Source organism: Trachemys scripta, chromosome 4 (genome assembly GCF_013100865.1).
Source record: "Trachemys scripta elegans isolate TJP31775 chromosome 4, CAS_Tse_1.0, whole genome shotgun sequence".
Classification (NCBI taxonomy): Eukaryota; Metazoa; Chordata; order Testudines; family Emydidae; genus Trachemys; species Trachemys scripta.
The window spans coordinates 33495062-33515131 of NC_048301.1; the positions used below are offsets into that span (position 1 = coordinate 33495062).

The following is a 20070-nucleotide window of genomic DNA, read 5'->3' on the forward strand; positions in this document are numbered from 1 at the left end:
GAGATGTTAAAGGTCCAGTACCTACTCATGTGAGTACGTCTATTAACCTTGACAGGATTATTTGTTTAAGGAATACGTGTCTGTGTACAGGCTATAGGATGAGGTCCAAAATTCGGTAGCTATTTGAAAAATCTCAGTTCCAGGTCATTCTCTTCAACACAAAAATGAGCAGAAAGGGAAAATGTTAAGACAAAATATCTTCAGCGCTGAAGCCACTTATCACCACAAATCAATAATGTGCATTCAAAAACTACTGAAAATTCTCCTCCGGTAAAAGACATTTCTGTGCTATTGCAATTATTGTCACAAGCTATATATTTTATCTGAAAAATATTAGCTGAGGGACAGAATCTGCCTCCTTTGCTCAGGCTGAGCAGTACCCTACTCCTCAAAGTCCTACTGAAATCTATGACACTACGTGTAGAGTAAGATACTATTCAACATGAGTAAGGGCAGCGGAGTCTAACAAAGAGATCTGTTAGTATAAAAGACAAAACTAAGCACCAGCTAACCGCAATCATTATAAAATCTCCTATGACTGTCAAGAGTATATTTAATAGTGTAGTGCAGCGGTTCTCAAACTTCATTGCACCGCAACCCTCTTCTGACAACAAAAATTACGACATGACCCCAGAATGGGGGACCAAATCCTGAGCCTGTCCCAGCCCCGCTGCCCTGGGTGGGGGGAGAAGGAGCCAAAGCCAAAACCAGCCCCAAGTGGGGGGGGGCCTGTAAACTGAGCCCCGCCACCCAGGGCTGAAGCCGAAGCCTGAGCCCCACCACTCAGGGCTGAAGTCCTTGCGCCCTGGCGACCCCATTTAAACAGGGTCGCGACCTACTTTGGGGTCCAGACCCATAGAATCATAGAATATCAGGGTTGGAAGGGACCTCAAGAGGTCATCTAGTCCAACCCCCTGCTCAAAGCAGGACCAATTCCCAACTAAATCATCCCAGTTTTAGAACCCCTGGTGTAGTGTAAAGACAAATTGACTGATGGCACCAATACACAAAAGGCTGAGACTTCTATCTCAAATCATCCTGTTGTGTGTAGGTGTTGAAGCAAATCAAGAATTAAGCTCAAAACGGAGATACCATACGTGTGTGTGTGTGGCGCGCACACACACACACACACACACACACACACACACACACACACACACACTAGCTAGCTAACTAACTATTCAAGGAAACAAGGAAATTCCCAAATTATACCCTGATAAAACAGTTCCTAGGCATTTGCATTATGAGAATCTAACAGCTATTGCATATTTTATACTTTTTATGAAATGAACATTCTGTAAAATACATATTTACAGGGCATTTGAAACATGATTATTGATTCTGAATCCCTAATACACATTTGGAGGTTAAACAGCTATAATAGTTTTTTATATAAATACTTATTTAAGTCTTTAATAAAAAACGGTTACCTACCTTTCGTAACTGTTGCTCTTATAGATTTGTTGCTCATGTCCATTCCATTCTAGGTTTGTTCACGCCCACCTGCCCGGTTATCAAAGATTTTTGCCTTAGTGGTATCCGTAGGGTTGGCCTTGGCACCCTCTGGAATGCTGCGCTCATGCATCAGTATATCAGGCACCGCCGGCCCTATGCCCTCTCAGTTCCTTCTTACCAGCAACTCTGACAGAGGAGCAGGCGAGGGCAGGGTTTGGAATGGACATGAGCAACTCATCTCGAAGAACAACAGTTACAAAAGGTAGGTAATTGTTTTTTCTTTTTTGAATGATTGCTCATGTAGATTCCATTGTAGGTGACTCACAAACAATATCCCTGAAGGTGGGATCGGAGTTCACGGTTGTGTGGCTTGCAGCACTGCTCTGCCAAAGCCAGCATTGTCTCGGGCTTGCTGGATAAGCACATAGAGAGACATAAACATGTGCATAGATGACCAGGTAGTGGCCCTGCAGATATCTTGAATAGGCACTTGGGGCAGGAAGGCCACCGATGAGGCTTGCGCCCTAGTCAAATGGGCAGTTACAATTGCTGGAGGAGGCACTTTCACCTGTTCATAGCAAAACTGAATGCAGGCAGTGATCCACGATGAGATCCTTTGGGTGGACACCAGATGACCTTTCATCTTGTCCGCCACTGCAACGAACAGCTGCATCGACTTACTTGCTTGGTCCTTTCGATGTAAAAGGCTAGCACTCTTCTGACATCCAGAGAGTGCAATCTACGCATCTCCTCATATCTATGCGGCTTTGGGAAGAAGACTGGCAAGAATATGTCCTGGCTCACATGAAACTGAAACAACGTTGGGCAGGAAAGCTGGGTGTGGCCGCAGCTGGACTTCGTCCTTGAAAAACACTACATAGGGCGGTTAGGTCCCTAATCTCAGAGACCCTATGAGCAGATGTTATTGCCACTAGGAATGACACCTTCCAGGAGAACAGAAGAAGGGAACAGGAAGCCAATGGCTCAAATGGGGCCCCCATAAGCTGTGCCAACACTAGATTCAGGTCCCAAAGAGGGACTGGGTCTCAGACATAGGGGTAGAGTCACCCCAGACCTTTCAAGAACTGGACCATCATGTCGTGAGTGAAGACCGAGCTGCCCTGGACTGGAGGGTGAAAAGCTGAGATAACAGCCAAGTGGACCTTAATTGATGAAAGGGTCAAGCCCTGGAGCTTAAGATGTAGGAGATAGTCCAGGATCGACTGCATCGAGGCCTGCTCAGGCCTAATATTCTGGTCCAAGGCCCAGCATGTGAACTGTTTCCATTTGGCCAGGTAGGTTGCTCTGGTGGAGGGCTTCCTACAGCCCAACAGTACCTGCTGGACATGGCCTGAGCACTCCTGCTCTTCCGCATTTAACCACACAGCAGCCAAGCAGTCAGTTGCAGTGCTGCCAGGTTCAGGTGCAGAAGATTGCCATGGTTCTGAGACAGCAGATCCGGCCAGAGAGGCAGCTGCAGTGGGGCCACCACCGAGAGGTCCAGCAGCATGCTGAACCAGTGCTGGCGACGCCAAGCCAAGGTTATTAGCATTACCTTCACCCTGTTCTGTTTGATCATCATGAGGATTCTGTGGATTAATGGCACTGGTGTGAAGGAGTACATCAGGGCCCCCGACCACGGGAGTAAAAAGGCGTCTGACAGGAAGCCTCTGTCGATCCCTCAAATCAAGCAGAACACATGGCATTTCCTGTTCTGAGAAGCAAACAAGTCCACTTGGGCAGTTTCCCTCCTTTGGAAGACCATGCTGACCACCTCCAGATGGAGTGACCACTCATGGTGAGATATGAAGGTTCTGCTGAGGCGATCTGCTAATACATTCCAGGTCCCCAGGAGGTGCACGGCCACAAAATGAATGGCATTCTGCACACAGATGTCCCAGAGCTGGAGGGCTTCCTAGCAAAGGGCTGTCAACCTGGCTCCACCATGTTTGTTGATATAAAATTTTGCGGTGGTGTTGTCTGTCAGGACTTGTACCTCTCTGCCCTTCAAGTGGGACTGGAAAGTCTGGCAGGCCAAATGAACTGCTCTGAGCTCCCTGACATTTATGTGGAGGGAGCGATTGTCCCGCAGCCAGCGGCCTTGCGTGCTGAGCTCGCCCAAGCGGACTTCCCAGCCAAGGTCCAAGGCATCGGAAACCAGGGTCAGCAACTGGGACAGGGCCACGAAGGGAACCCCATCCAACAGCGATTTGGGGTCCAACCACTATTCTAGTGACAACCGGATGTGGTCTGGCACCCTGACTACCAGGTCTAGATCATGCCCTTTGGGGGTGTAGACTGACACCAGCCATGCTTACAGTGAAGGAGATGGAGCCAGGCATGATGGACCACGTAAGTACAAGCTGCCATGTGGCCTAACAACCTCAGGCAGGTGTGGGCCGTGATGAGCGGGTGGACCCTTATGTGGGAGTTCAAGTCTGACATAGCTTAGAAACGGGCCTCCAGAAGGAATACTCTGGCCCGCGTGGAGTCAAGGACCGCCCCTATGAATTCTATCTGTTGCACTAGTACGAGGATCAATTTATTTTCATTTACTAATAAGCCCAGGTCGTGACAGGTAGAACGCACCAGATTGAGACTCCTCTGCACTTGATCCTGCAATCTGCCCTTGATGAGCCAATCGTCGAGATAAGGATAGATCTGGACCCCTCGATGTCTCAGGTAATTGGCTACTGGGGCCATGCATTTTAAGAATGCACGCGTGGCCGACGAGGTGCCAAAGGGCAGCACTATAAATTGGAAGTGAATTTGACCCATCATAAAACAGAGGAACCGTCTGTGTCATTGGAAGATGGAAATATGAAAATTAACATCTTTCAAGTTGAGAGTGGTGTACTAGTCTCCCAAATCCAGGGAGGGAATGATGGAGGCAGGGAGACCACGCAGAACTTCAACTTTTTGAGATATCTGTTGAGTCTCCGCAGGTCCAGAATGCGTCTTAGACCCCCTTTTGCTTTCAGGAATAAAAAATAGCAGAAGTAAAACACTTTCCCCCTCATTTCCTGAAGGACCTCTTCCATTGCCCCCAACTGCAGGTGGTTGTCGACCTCCTGAGCGAAGAGTTGCTCATGAGAAGTGTTTGCCAGAGGGATTTGGCAATCTTTAGGACCCCATCATGCACCGGAAGCGTGACACGTGCAGGGGTTGATGCGGAGAGCACATTAAACAAGGTGTCCAATTGCGCCACCATCTCCTCCACCTCTAGGCCTAAGTTCGTGAACACCCTTTGGAGCAGAGATTGGTGCTCCTTAAAATCATCTGATGGGCTAGCATGAGAGGCTAAAGGCAAAAATCTCCAATGAATGTGCATGTGAGCGCGCACACACCTAGAACGGAATCGACATGAGCAAGCACTCGAAGAAGATGGGTTACAGAGCTATCTGATTCAAACAACTGGTATCAATAAAGTCCATACTAAGAGATGGCTCTCAAGAGTCCATTTTGGACGACAGCAGGAATTATTTTTATTTTTGGAGTACCAGAAGCTTCTTTACTACATATTCAGGAACTGAATGGTTTCTCCCAAGTACTTTTTACTTCCCTAACCTAACAGCATATAAAGGCTCCTTATTAATATTCAGGTTCGTGTGTCTGTCCAGCTCTCAAACATATATTCAAGCGCAAGTGCTAAAAATCCTTACAGAATCCATCTCCAAACAAATTCTCCTGTGCATGATTCTTAAGTCATTTTTTTCAAGAAAATAATTGATTTTTTATTTTTTTCCCTCAAAGATTCCCCAAAAGCCCAAAGTCCACACTATTGTCTAATGGGCTGCTACATTCCAGCTTAGAAACAATGCCATTTTTGAGCTATAGTATTTAAAATAAAAGTCACTAAAGATCTGGCTCTGGTTTTCAAATCCCTCTCCAAAAGTTCTAGGACTGTATTCCATATGTACAAAAATTCCATACACCAGGTTGTGTATCTATGAGCTATCTATCTGCCTACCTACAATACTGCACCAACTTCATCATGTTTAATGATACTGGGCCAAGTGTCTGCATTCTTATCTGTATTTCAATTTCATACATGTATATTTACATGTGTGCTTACCTGTGAATGTCACATACTACACATAGGTTTTAAAAAAACTAGTTTTTCAGAATCTATTTCAATTTGTCCATATTCTTTCTTATCATTCCAGCTCATTCCTTTGGAACAAGTAGCTTGACACACACCAAATTAATCTGTCACCCATCCAGAATATGAAATTTAATTCAGCTTTACACTGTAGTGGCAAAGATAAAATATGGGTTCTCTGCATGGTGGACATGTAGTCAAAACACCTCAGTGACTGATAGAGATATTAAATAAATAAATACATTAATTAATGGAGATATCCCATCTCCTAGAACTGGAAGGGACCTTGAAAGGTCATCGAGTCCAGCCCCCTGCCTTCACTAGCAGGACCAAGTACTGATTTTGCCCCAGATCCTCAAGTGGCCCCCTCAAAGATTGAACTCACAACCACGGGTTTAGCAGACCAATGCTCAAACCACTGAGCTGTTTGTATTACCTGTGTTATGATCTTCTGCAGTATGGTAGTATCTTTTCTCTCAGGTTCTCTGGCCTCAGATTGAAAACTACAAAGTTTAAAAAGAATATTAGACAGATCTCTCAGAATATACATGCCTTGTAGTTGAAACAGCTGTTTCAACTATACATTGACAGAGATTTTCAAAGCCACCTAAAGGATCTAGACACTTGATTCCCATCAATATTAAAGGTTATTGGGCATTCAAATCCTTTAGACATCTTTGAAAATCTTTGCTATAGCTTCTACTCTCATAATGAAACTAAGAGTCAATTTTCAATGATGGCAATATTTAAGGTAATAAAGCCATATCCAGATCATCCAAATTGATCTGCTGACTGCATAGCAAAATATTCAGAATAATTGTCTGGGATTGGGAGTGGAGACTGCCAAAAAATTAATATAAAATGCAATAGGGCCATTATATAACCTACACACAGCAAATCAATAGTACAAATATGAAAGATGGTAAATTATCACCACTGCAGTCTTCTGAATTCCAAAATATATGGAATAAAATAAGCAAAGACCAATCATCTCCAAGTACAGGGTAGAGTATAGGAGACACTTGCATTGCTACTGCCTGTGTTTTTAATAAAATGAGGGCTTGAGTGTCCAGTTTGGCCAATATACCACCCTTTGTGAGCACAAAATTAACTTAAATATGTGACATAAACTTCAACTGCTAAGGAAAAAAGAATTAAAAATAGAAAGTAACTGACATTCTCAAAAAGGTTTATGAAAGACCTGTGGTAAGAAGCATAAATCCAATGATATTGGGAATCTTGATCTTTGTTTAAATGATCAGACTCAATCAGCAGTGGTTCATGTATTAGAAAAAAGATATTTGAAGTCAAATGTCTTAATAGAACTATTTAAAACAGCCAAACTTAATGTTTCTTCTATATGCCTTTTTGCTGCAGATGGAAAAGGGCACAGGTATTAATTTTAAATATACATTAAAATGCCTATTCTCCTCTAGATATCAATGGAAATTTCATCTAAGTGATTTATCTACCTGTCTATAAAAAGGGACTACCTTACCCGAATTTTAATGTCTAAAGGTGTTTTGGCATTTTATCTGTGGTGAAGTATATTTGCCATTAGACCATATTACTTTAGTCACAATCTATATCAAAAGGAAATGATGAAGTTAACAGAGGTAAGGGAGGGAGGAGAAGCTCACAGAGTTTCTTGCAAATTTTTTGTTCAATAATTTCATTACATCCACCAGACAAGCCCTGGTTTCAGATCTGGAACCCTACTTGAATGACCAAGGAAGGTGACAGAGGTTGAGCTCTTCCTACCTCAATATTCCCAAGATTTTGGAAAACAATTCTCCCGCTTTAGATTCAAGTGCTTTCAGGGGTGCTGCACTTGCCACTTGAAATCCAATAGTATGGATTTCAGTCCTGATGCTATGGGGTGCTGAGCCCCCTGAGCTTCCATTGACTTCAGTGGGAGTGGAGGCCATTCAGCATCTTGCATATTGGCCCCACAGTGATTATCCTCTATCCACTGTTTCCTCAAAACATGCACAGTAATGCTCTCATTTAAAGGTGCTCAGAGACTATGCTGATGGACATGGTAAAAACCCTAGGCAGGATAAGACAGCTCATACAAGAGAGCGGAGCATTAGGGATACAGGCACTGAGGCAACTAGGGTCCCTAAGACTATAAGAAACTTACTTTAGAAGGAAAAATCTGACAACAAAAATTCTGCCTATGAGAACATTTTATACAAAATAAAATTGCCTTCTTCTGCATTAACAGGTCCACTGCTCCAAGCAGCAGCACAGTGCAAGAGAAAACAATTTTATCTTGTATAAAATGTTCACACAAACTGTATCTTAAAATGTTTGAACTAAAAATAGAATCACATATCTTAAAAAGAAAAAAAGGCATTAAGAGATATATTCAAGGGGAAAAGGGCATTCTGAGTGAGATTTCAAAAAGGGATGGAGAGTCAATTAGGGAGACACCAGAGTACTCCCTATATAGACTGCAGGAGCTACAGAAGGGAAGGTTCATGTGTAAAACTGTGAGAAAAGACAGAAAGAAAGCCAGTGTAAAAAACAGAGAGAGCAGGGAGGAGAACAGATACATGAGGAATGAGTCTCCACTTTCTTGTACCTTGTGTTGGCATTGACACCAGTGCAAAGTGCATGTAGAATACTGCCATTTGGATCTGGTAGCATTTGAAATCCAGATTGCATAGGTGTAAACAGTGACACAAGGTAAAATGGAGTAGAGAATCATGTCCACAGTCTATGATACAGATTGGAGCAGGTCTTTGGAGGGTTTTTAACACAAGAGACCAAATTCTGTTCTAATTTACATTAGTGATAAGTCTGGAAGAATTGTAGTGATTTCAATTAAATTATGCTGGATTTACACCTGTATAGATGGGAGAAGACTTCAATGCAGTATGTAGCTTTATGAAGATCCTGACATAATTAACACTTAAATAACACTATTTTAAAATTTTAGTCTCTGTACCTGCTCAAGTCAGTTTGTGTTTCTGCTTCCACCTGCTGCTTGGGGGGATCCTTCCTTTTTCTTTTAGCAGGTGTGTAATACCTATACTGTGACAGGAAGGATTTAGCATCTGATTTTAAGGTGCGTGGAGTGAACGGTTGATGGCTGTCAGTAAAGTGGTCAGAGTGCCTATCTAGGAGATCCCCGCTGTACACTTTTGATTCAGTATCCTGATGCTTGTGAGAAGGACTGATATTCATAACACTTTCAGCAGAAGAACTGTATGAAACTCCAGAGTATTTTCTTTGTGGACTTGAAACACTGACACTTGAATTAGAGATCGAGGCATTAGATGTTTTCCGAGTATCTTTTCTAACACATTTTGCAGGGTTGGGAAGATCCAGGCCTTGCCTCTCCGAAGACAATAATGATCTAGACAAATATTTCTGTGCATTTTGTGCTTGAGGAGATAGCTGGTCATTGGCTTCTGCTTCAAATGAACTCTAGAAAAACACAAATGATAATGTTCTGTGAAATGATTGCTTAACTGGTTTTTTTTCCCAAGAGATTACATGGAGCACATCTAAAGCATGAGGCACATAAAGAGTGTCAAAGAGCAACTATTTATCTCAGAAAATCAGTGTGAACAATTGGTTTGACCCAAAATAAAAGAAATCATTAAATATGAAATAATTATAAATTATGAAACTGAACAAAATGTAACAAATTACACTTATTAATACAGTAAAATGTCTGTACACTTTTACTCTGAAAAGTGTCAAGGTAAAAACTGCACATCCTTATTCAATAGATAGGCTCCCTGTGGGCTTTAGAGACAAAAGCATAGTAATCTTTACTACTATTAGCACTTCAGAACCAACAGACAGGTCGAATCCAACTCACTATTCCCTACTGTTTCTTGTGCATAACCAACAGAATTGTGTACAAAATTTCAATCATTTACACCAGTGCAAAAAGCCACTAAGGACAATGAGGTTGTACAGGTGTAACTGAAGGCCTGGATTGATTTGCAGAACACCTTCATTGCCGAGGATGATGTGTAAGAAAGAAAACCCCTAGCGTAACTCTCAGATCCCAGGTTGAAGTTTGCAGGACTGCCAGTAAGAAAGAACATCTGTCTCTGCAGCTCAGGCTGTGGTTTTAACCAAGTTGGAGATGTTTTCTATAAAGATTTTGCATTTCAATGAAGTCAAATGTGTTAGCAAGAAACACCAATGGTGGTATTTTTAGTCACCTCCAAACAATGAAGGATTTTAAAGCTCAAAGATTGTAGGCTGGATACTGAAAATTAAATGCGATGTCTTACAATCAGAACATCCCTACAAACGCTGAGGTGCCATATTACATATAGCCTTTGTATAGGCTAGAGCAGGGGTGGGCAAACTTTTTGGCCTGAGGGCCACATCAGCCTTGCAAAACTGTATGGAGGGCTGGGTAGGGAAGGCAGTGCCTCCCCAAACAGCCTGGTCCCCGCCCCCTATCTGCCCCCTCCCACTTCCCGCCCCCGATTGCCCCCCTCAGAACCCCTGACCCATCCAACCCCCCCTGCTCCTTGTCCCCTGACCACTCCCTCCTGGGACCCCCACCCCAACCACCCCCCGGGGACTCCACCTCCTATCCAATGCCCCCCGTTCCCTGACTGCCCCCCCCGAGACTCCCTGACCTTTATCCAACCTTCCCCCTCCTTACCATGCTGCTCGGAGCAGCAGGAGCTTGCAGCCCCGCCGCGTGGTTGGAGCCAGCCACACTGCCGCACTGCCCGTCAGGAGCGGTGGGCCAGAGCACGCTGGTGGCACGGCGAGTTGAGGCTGCGGGGGAGAGGAGATAGCAGGGGAGGGACCGGGGGCTAGCCTTCCCGGCCAGGAGCTCAGGGGCCGGGCAGGATGGTCCCACGGGCCATAGTTTGCCCACCTCTGGACTAGAGATGTCCAACCTTTTCAGCCTGAGGGCCAACCATATTTCAAAAAGGTCAAAGGACCACAATCAATGCTTTGGCGCAGGTTCTCTGACCTATTCAGCTCCCTCTGTGCTGCACAGACAGAGAAAGATGAGTAGAAACCACCCACAATTCTCCTGCATGGTATTCCCACACCAGGGGGTATCCTCTAGCAGGTGTGTTGCTGGCATAGCCTGCTTCTATACCTCCCTCCCCACTGTTCCTTGCTGGTGGGAGCATGTTGCATTCCTGCTATCCTCAGATGGTGTATTATCCCCAAGGTGACCATTACCAGGTGGTGCAACTTAGAGCCATTTGGGAGCTGCTCTAACTTGGGCTGGGGCACAGAATTGGTTGTTGGTTCTCAGCTTCTCCATTTTATCCCCTCTCCTGGGCTGCCTTAGGTGGCTGCCTGGGTGAGAGGAGCCATTTTTTGATAGACGCTGCTGTAGGCTCTGAAAGAACCAGTTGTGGTCCTGTCCTGCTCTCCATTGGCTTTCCTCAGCCCTAAGCAACATCTGACAGTGTGGAAAGGATTCAGAGGCACTAAATGAGGAAAGGCACATTAGAAAGTTAAATGTGAATGGCTGTGTAATGTATCAGCACTAGTCAGGCCCATTTTGATGTGAGTCCAAATGTTCAGGAAGCATCCTAACAAGACAGTTATTGCACAAGCCTTTAACACATCCCTGGAAATGTGTAGTGTCACAGTTGGACTTGAAGGATAGTAAAACTTCTAGTGACTCTGCTAACTGGCAAGAGTTATTTCTAACACTTTATTAACTCCAAGGTCTAGCTGCAGCTAGGAAACTGACTCAGAAGCTTACAGACAACCACCACTTGCCAAAAACTTAAATATATATTTTTCATCTGTACAAAAAGTATAAACTATGTGAAGGTGGGGGGCACAGCACATACTATATGTATTTAAAACTGCTCACTAGGATAGCCTTGAGAGAGAAACATCTCATTTGCATGTAGGCCCACGCGAAAAGCCACAAGGATACGGTGTTACTCTAGCACAGCTCATTATCATACTGTGTAAACAATATAGTGCAGCACCCAATCTAAAAGAGCAACTTACAAAACCTGCCAGTTTAGTTCACTTTAAACTGAATAAAGAGGCTTCTTAAAATGAGGGATTCATTGTTCGTTACACTCAATGGGCCTGCCTGGCTAGCATTCATATCATCAAATGTTGTAAAATGTAAATGAATGTAATATAGAAAAGGGATTTCTGAAGGACAGAATTTAATTCATTAGGCTAATTAGTTACCAGATTTCTTGTGAACTTGAAGTTTAGCTTCAGACAGGCGGAAGTAGAAACCTTTCATATGATATATACCCAACATATTAATTAGGAATAGGTAGATCAGAAGACACTGGTATATGACTAAAGATTAGGCAGCATGTACTTTAGAAGTGATAAAAGAAGGGAGCCAAGGCAGTTGAATTCATGAATAAAATACATTCAGGAATGTGTATGAGTTTAAAATTATCTTAAACATCTAGCTCTTTATACAGATTAATTAAAAAATAATATGCAATTCAGTCCATCAGCAGGCTTTCATACAAATGATTACAGATTATCACTTGACAAAGTCCTGATTCTAAGCAATGTCCTACTCACAAATGCCACATGATTAAGGCCACATTTTAGTCACGGGCATTATTACTAAAAGTCATGGACAGGTCACAGGAAATAAACAAAAATTCACGGCCCATGACCTGTTCATGATTTGTACTATATATCCCTGACTAAATCTTGGGGGGGCATCCCAGGGGTGCCGCAGGTGCTTGGGCAGGTGTGAGGTGGCGGTCCGGGGGACACCATGGGTGCTCTTGGGGGAGCAGCCCAGGACTCCTGCTGGTGCTGAGGGGGCGGGGCTGGCAGGCTCCCTACCTGGCTCTGTGCGGCTCCCCAGAAGCAACAACACATCCCTCCATCAGCTCCTAGGCGGAGGTGTGGCCAGGCAGCTCTGCGCACTGCCTCCTCCCCAAGCTCCGCAGATCCCAAAGGCCTAACTATTTCTAAAAGTTCCTGATAGTACATTTTCTGCTCTCTTGTGTGCACCTAAGCAATGGGTTTTTTTTAATATCCAGGAAATGTGCCTTTTTGCTGTATAAATGATGTTACATTACCTCCTAATAACTGTGTTATTAATCCCTGTGTCACCAATAGCCCATTTTTTCACTCTCAGAACTCCATGGTGTTTTAAACTAAAAAACAAACGTGCCTTTTGTGGTATTTTAAACAGTTTTTGTAATAGCTTTAAAACAAACAAAGAAAACCTCTCTCTAGGAAGACCATCAAAAATAAATCACAGTACACATTGCTCACATATAACATGATATTTCCCTTTGCCTTCATTACACTTTTCTCCAAATTTAATACAAATGTTACTTTTCTAGTGAGAACAACCATTTGAGATATGTTTACATGCTAATAACTAGAGCAAACAGCTCATATATTTACAGTTAGTAAGGATGCAATGCACCCTTCTTTGTGGTATTTCACACTTAATTTTACTACTACAGCACAATTAAGTGCTGCACTGGTAACTTGCAATAACAATGCCAAACAAATGCCTGTATTTGCAAGCAGTATAATAAGGTTTACTACATGATTATTTGGATATAAAATAATTGCAGCTATAGTTTGGTGCTCTGGAAAACAGATAAGACTGGAATGTTTCAAAACCCACCTATATGAATGTTTTGGAAAGCAAATTCCAAACCCTTTAGCATTTACATAAACAACAACTTCGTTTTTGTTGTACAATGTATATTTGGTGCTCTTATTTTTAAAAATAGCTTAAGGAGTTTCAGCGTAAATCAAACTTTAGAAGCACTTAGTACATATGACAACTTAATCGCATCTAAAATAAAATAGAGTAATGACTTTTTGTTGCTAAGGGTAATGGGTCAATTATTGTGCTGATTCCATCTCACGAAAATACATTGGACCCAGTCCTTAGACACACTGAGCTGAGTGAAAGGGGTGTCAGCTAGTGCAAAATTAGGCGCTGCACTTTATTCCTATGGGTACAACAAACTGATTCTGATGTTTAACAATTCTTTTTGTATAAGCAATCTAATTTATAGATTTATATATGTATGTGTATATATATTCATTTATACTACGATGTCATGAATCTACTTAACATGAGAGATTTATCTAACCATGAAAATATGACTAATTTTACACAATACTACAAATATTCAGTGTGAGACTGCATGGGAGATTTTACTCTATCCATCAAACAAAACTAAACAATTTTAAATAAATAGTGGAAACCCCATTGTTTGGGACATGTAAAACTAGACTGAGTATGGTACTGGAAAATATACTGTAAGGGACAATCCTGAGCTGACTTCTCTTTCACTTCTATTTTCTATGATCCGACTGTATATGAATGAGTAATTTACAACTCCTATGTTCTTACAAACACAACCTTACTAAGGCTACCTATACGATACATACCCACACTAGCTTTAATCTAGCTAGCTCACAATAGCACTGACTTGGGGCGGTGCGGCCTTCAGCATGGACTGCACAAAAAGAATGCACCTAGGTGAGGTTATGCAGGCTTGTGCATCCTCACTGCTATTTTTAGTGAGCAAGCTAGATTACACCTAATGCAGGTTCATCTACATAAGCTGCAAATCACACCCCTAGCTGCAGTGAAGACGTAGCCTGAGACAGGCAGTTTTCATAGAAGTAAAAAAAAGGCTTCCAGAAAATATGTGAATACTACTACTAATAATAATCATGAGATACTGAATTAGCTGAATGTCAGTAGTCACAATTTTGTGAAAAGTGCATTAGTTACAGAGCAAGGCCCTGACCCGTCTGTGAGCTCTGCACCAGTGGACCCCTGAACCTACACTGAAGCCATGAAAGCAAGGGCCCGTCCATCAGAACAGAACAAATTGCAGATCAAGGCCTCAGCTTGCTAAGTGGTGGGCAAGAGATGCACACAACAAGCCAGGGAGAAATGGATTTGCCTCTAAATTATTTTTATTTTCAAAAAGAAAGCGTTATTACGTAACCAAAACCCCACTTTGATGTCACAGATGCCTCCTAAAATCGGGCTAGTTCATTGAAAAGATCTGCTTTTATACAAAGATGTAAATTCATCCCCGAATGAAGCCAGCAGAAGTGCACCAAGGATGAATTTGGCTCAGGAAATTAATTTTTGCTGTAGGTGAGGGTCTAGAATATGACAGCACATCTTCTAATGGTCAGAAAACAAGCTTCATGATTTATAACTTTGTAGGTAATTCATCACAAAATTTAATATTTTTACAAGCTAAATAAAGGATGGAATTATAAGATGTATTCTCATGTTTGCTGCAGAGAGCAGTTTACAGTTTAATATTCATTCAGTCTGACTAAAAAATATTTGCAATAGTCGAGACAGCAACAAGAGCCTTGTGGATTTTAGAGGATTTCCTTTAATGAGATTATTTAGGCACTTTGAAAGCTATACTATCAAAATGCAGAAGCTGCAATTTTGTATCATTTTGAACATAGTTCTTTTAGCTTGAGACAACCTGAGTTGTAACAGCTACTTACAGATGCCTATGGCAGGCAGGGGTGCTGGAACAATTTGTATAGTGGGGGTGCTGAGAGCCATTGAATCAAACTGTAAAGCTTGTATATGATGGAAATCACTTCAAGCCAGAAGGTGGGGCAGCATCCCTAGTTCCAGCACCTACCATGGCAGGTCTGACTTGTGCTTGACATATCTGCAGAGTAGCTTGCTTGAATAGAGCAGAAAATAAGATCTCGTTTGGTAAATATTAGTATTTTACATAATCTGTGCTTCCATCACCCCTTGTACATACTATCAGTCCATCTAATTACACTCTAATATTTACTTAATGAATGAATAAAATGAGGGAGCAAGTTCACACAAACCTGTTTCTGTCATTCAGGGGTGGTCTGACTAGAGCCTTAAGGATCTAATTTGTTTACAAGCAGATATATTAACATTCATGATTTTTCTCATTTTACAAAATACCCGGTAGTGTTGGTATTCATATATACAATAATATTTTTGACTGTAATCTATTATGCAATATTCAGATTGTATAGTGTGATATATTCCTATCTTCAACAAGTAGACATAGATTAAATTTGTTAACTAGAGATACAACTAAATGTATATGTGAAAATGTATGAATCTGGACTTCTAGCATAAAAAATGTGGTTGACACCATGAAGCCATGAAGGAATTTTCCATTTGTATATAAGTGTTCGCAATATAAGTATGGGTTTTTATTTTAATACTTTAAATGGTATTTTTGTTTCTTTAGAAGTTCATTTATTTAATTCAGAAAGTACTAATTTGATTATAACGTATCTTGAGAATGTTAATAGCAATATAACAATAAATATTTAGAGACAAGACATCTGATTAGGCAATTATAGCTATGAATGCATGCACAGTGTATCTGAAATTAACAATATAGATAAAAATTTAATACCATTTCCTAATACGTATTTGTTATGTACAGATTTCCATATTGTCATAGCTGTCATTTTACAACTAGATTTTCTGAAACTCAGCAAAGCACATACTACACATTAAGAGCTACTAGCCAGTTTTGTGCCATCTCTCTCTGGGAAAAAACCCTGCAACAATAATTGAAAATGGGAAATGTGTTGGACCTGATTCTCTCCTCATTTTACATAGCTTTTACACACCAGTGTAATTTCACTGACTTCAATATTTTTTCATCCTCTAATAACTTAAGTGGTTGAAGGGATTTATTCTCCAGAAGAAAGAACCTCAGAAATGACGCTGGCATCCAGGTTTGGCTTTTGGCATGGCTGATATCTTGAAATTTCCTCATCTCAGAACTGGTCAGTCAGAAGCACCCACTAGCAGGGTTGTCTGAGCATCAGATAAGAAATACCCAGCCTTGCCTGAATCACAGATTTGACTCATGGTAGGATCAGCCCAGCTATGCATGCTTTATAAGATGAGCTCCAGTTTGATGCCTGTGGGTTTTTTAGATGAGGGCTTATAAACCAAGGTCTGTTCTGCCTTGGCATCAAAGATGCCATGGCACTTGTTACAAGGGCAAGGATTTCTACTGGGGTAAAACCTTCCCACCCTTGCTCCCTGTGTTGCACACTACGCTACCGTGCTATCTTCCTGGTTGCTGCTATCTGTCCTGTGGTGGTTGCATTTCAGTAGTGCTCTGTGTAGATGGATCGTACAGTACTTTGGGAGCCTTTTGGAGAAGGGCACTATATAAGTAAATTGTTATTATGAATGTCATCTGCAGGTGAAACTGAAAGAAGTCAGCACTCCTGATAACTTTGGCTGACTTTTAAATGGAGATGCTGAAATATGCAATCTAACACTACGTTTTATTGAACAGGGGGAAACCTTCACCATCTAGGTGAAGAAACACAATGTTACTTTTAGAAATATTAAATTTCATGAAAATTAATAAACCTCTCTGCCCTCCCTAACTCCTGTGTCCATATACGCTTTTCTGTTGCAGGAAAGCTAATTAAAATATTTAAAGTAGCTACACTTAAAAAGGAATAAATGTGCCTCATGCATTGCACAGAATGGATGGACAAGGGGGAAGAATTAAGATTGTGTGGACAACCACAAATCTTTCAATTCCTAACATTTAAGTGCTTGACTTTTCAACCTAACTTTCATTCATTTAACAAAGTTTTTTTTCATGTATACATACAATTTTAAGTTAAGTGCCTCTTTCTACCTAGGTACTTATATTGTGCTGATCACCATGGTGTCTGAGTACCTTTCACTCATATGTGCCAGCAATCATTAATGTGTTGCTATGGGGACTGGAGAAGGGGAAATGTTAAGAAATGTATTTGTATAATATTTATAAATACAATGAGAAACTTTTAAAAGGAAACATTTGACTTATCATAGTATTAGGCTCAATTCTGAGCTGTAGTGAGTATGAGGAGAAGTAAAGGTGGCTCTACTCCATCTTTATGCTTCCCCTCATCCTTGGCCAGGATTTTAAGACTTTAAATGGTATTTTTGGTTTCCTTAGGAATTTGTTTATTTAATTCAGAAAGTACTAATTTGAGTATAACGTATCTTGAGAATGTTAATAGCAATATAACAATAAATATTTAGAGACAAGACATTAGGACAAAACAGCCCCCAGTGTAACTAAGAGCAGCAAAAAGAGTGCTCTAAGTTGTGCTGACTACAGCAGGCGCCAAAGGACATCTCTGCCACATGAAAAATCAGGCAGAAGTGTAGGGAAATGTTTGTAGTATTTCAGACACCTGTGTGTGCCAGCTCTTGGTAAATGGGGTCTTGGTATGTAATACTGTGATGAGGCATTTTTATCATCGTGAGCTAAATGCTTCCTTTTTAAGAGCACTCACGCTAGTAAAAAATAAGATATGAAATCTGCATGAAGTAACTATAGAATTAACAGTTCTGAAACATATTAGTGTAGTAGTTTTTGAGAAACAAAACAGAATATAGTATTACTGTTATAACTGAAGGAATTACAACTAAAGAACTTACTGTATTAATGAATTTAAAGTCTTATGCGTAGTTAATTTTAGTTAAAGTTACACAAAAACAACGCAGCGGTGGGCCATTCTGGTGCAACAAACACCGTATGCATTCACTAACCTGGTTACTCAGTGTATAACAGGACATGCTGAATAGATCATTTGAGGTATTGCAAGGTGCTTATCAAGTACAGTAATATTCCACTCTTGCTATACATCTTTTTAGCACCTGGTGGTGTTCCACATTGTTTGCACCAGTATTTCTTACATTTTGATATTTAAATTGATTACCATCATGCCCCATAAGCATCTTTTGACTCAATATTCAAGATTTTGCAGTGGTTCTAAAAGCAGAAAATTTAAGATCAGCAGTTTCCCCAGGAAATGGGGATAGCACCAACAGCAGTACGATTATATTGCCTGGTGATAATTCTGTGTCCTATCATATCTTTTAATAGGCATGTGTAGAAGTTGTCTTATGGCTGCTAGTTACTTATCCATTCTTATGGCTAAAGAAATACAATTTGAGAAGTTATGTGACCCTAAGGATGCATTAGGAGTGATCCAATAGATCAACAGGAATAAAACTCCCTAGGTACATCAATAAACATAGTAAAATCGATACACTGTCTGGTAAAAGAAACAATATTTAAATATTGCTTTGGTTTTGGTACAGATATATGAAAGCCCAATTACTACCACTGCTCACTTTATAGCAGGAGCCTCCTGCAGAAATATATTCACTTCTTACTAATGCAATGGTGCTTCGATTCACATGCTGATGAAAAATATTTTGTAAATCTTTAAGCAAGATTTTCCATATTATGATCTAATGTCTATCATCATGGCTCAGATGAAAAGCTGTTAATGGCTGTATTTTTTGTTCTGAATCATGCAGAGAGGGAATTCATGGGACTCTCCTAGTGCCAAGTTTTATCTTTTGGAATATCTGCTTCCTGTCTACATGGAGATTAAAAGATCTCCAGAAAAGGGCTCAAAATAGGTGACATTAAGTATTATCCAATGTTACCTAAACTGGCAAGTCTGCCAAAACCACTTATAAAATATATTATGATTGCCTATTCATATCTCACTCAAACATGCAGTTGGTTGAATCACACACAAATGCTGGCAAGACTGAGATGTTCTTGTTGACAATCATTCTGTAGTCACTGTACATGCGAGTCAAACATTGATGAACAGGTACCTACAAGGAATTAGTAGTGCTAAGTGACACATACTACTTGAGAGAGATCTTCTTTGGGGGAGAGGTTAAAATACAGGCAAGGACCTACAATGCTCTGACATTGCTATGTCAAAGCACACACTTAAAACACTTAAAAAAAAAATAAACTCAGATCCTGTATTTGATGGGGTGTATAGACCCCACACAGAGGAGGAAGGTGCCAGAGAGGCACGGGAGGCAGGGCTAGCCATGCCCCTGTGGACTTACCAATCACATATGATAGGCAGGAGGCCTTTAAAAGGGAGAAAACTGCAGTCAGCAAGGGTGAGAAGGGAAGGAGCAGGACTGCCAAGCAGGAGACTGCTGGTGTGATCCCAGGAGCGACAGGGAGAACTTCCATCCAGAAGAGCTTCATCCCAACCCTAAGGGGTGTACAGTGAACTCCCAGGGAGAGATTTAAGGAGACCCACAAGGGGTAGGTGCCCCTTGTAAGAAGTTAGGAACTAGGGCCAGTGCTGGAGCCAACCAGTGCAAGTAACTGAGGCCTGGTCTACACTACGGGTTTAGGTCGACTTTAGCAGCGTTAAATCGAATTAAGCCTGGACATGTTCACACGACGAAGCCCTTTCTTTCGACTTAAAGGGCCCTTTAAACCAGTTTCTTTACACCACCTTCGACGAGGGGATTAGCGATAAAATCGGCCTTTGCGGGTTGGAATTGGGGTAGTGTGGACGGAATTCGACGTTATTGGCCTCCGGGAGCTATCCCACAGTGCTTCATTGTGACCGCTCTGGACAGCACTCTCAACTCAGATGCACTGACCAGGTCGACAGGAATAGACCCGCGAACGTTTGAATTTCATTTCCTGTTTGCCCAGCGTGGAGAGCACAGGTGATCATGCAGA

The 20070-nt window shown here is 41.5% G+C and overlaps 1 protein-coding gene across 1 annotated transcript in view; it reads right to left on the reverse strand.

Annotated features, from left to right (window-relative positions):
* SPATA7 (spermatogenesis associated 7) overlaps positions 1-20070 on the reverse strand; it is a gene marked incomplete in the record, with an annotated part of 75090 nt that overhangs the window by 11755 nt on the left and 43265 nt on the right. Inside the window, 2 exon segments of the mRNA XM_034768683.1 lie at positions 5994-6060; positions 8511-8992. Of these exon segments, the coding sequence (XP_034624574.1) occupies positions 5994-6060; positions 8511-8992 (549 nt within the window).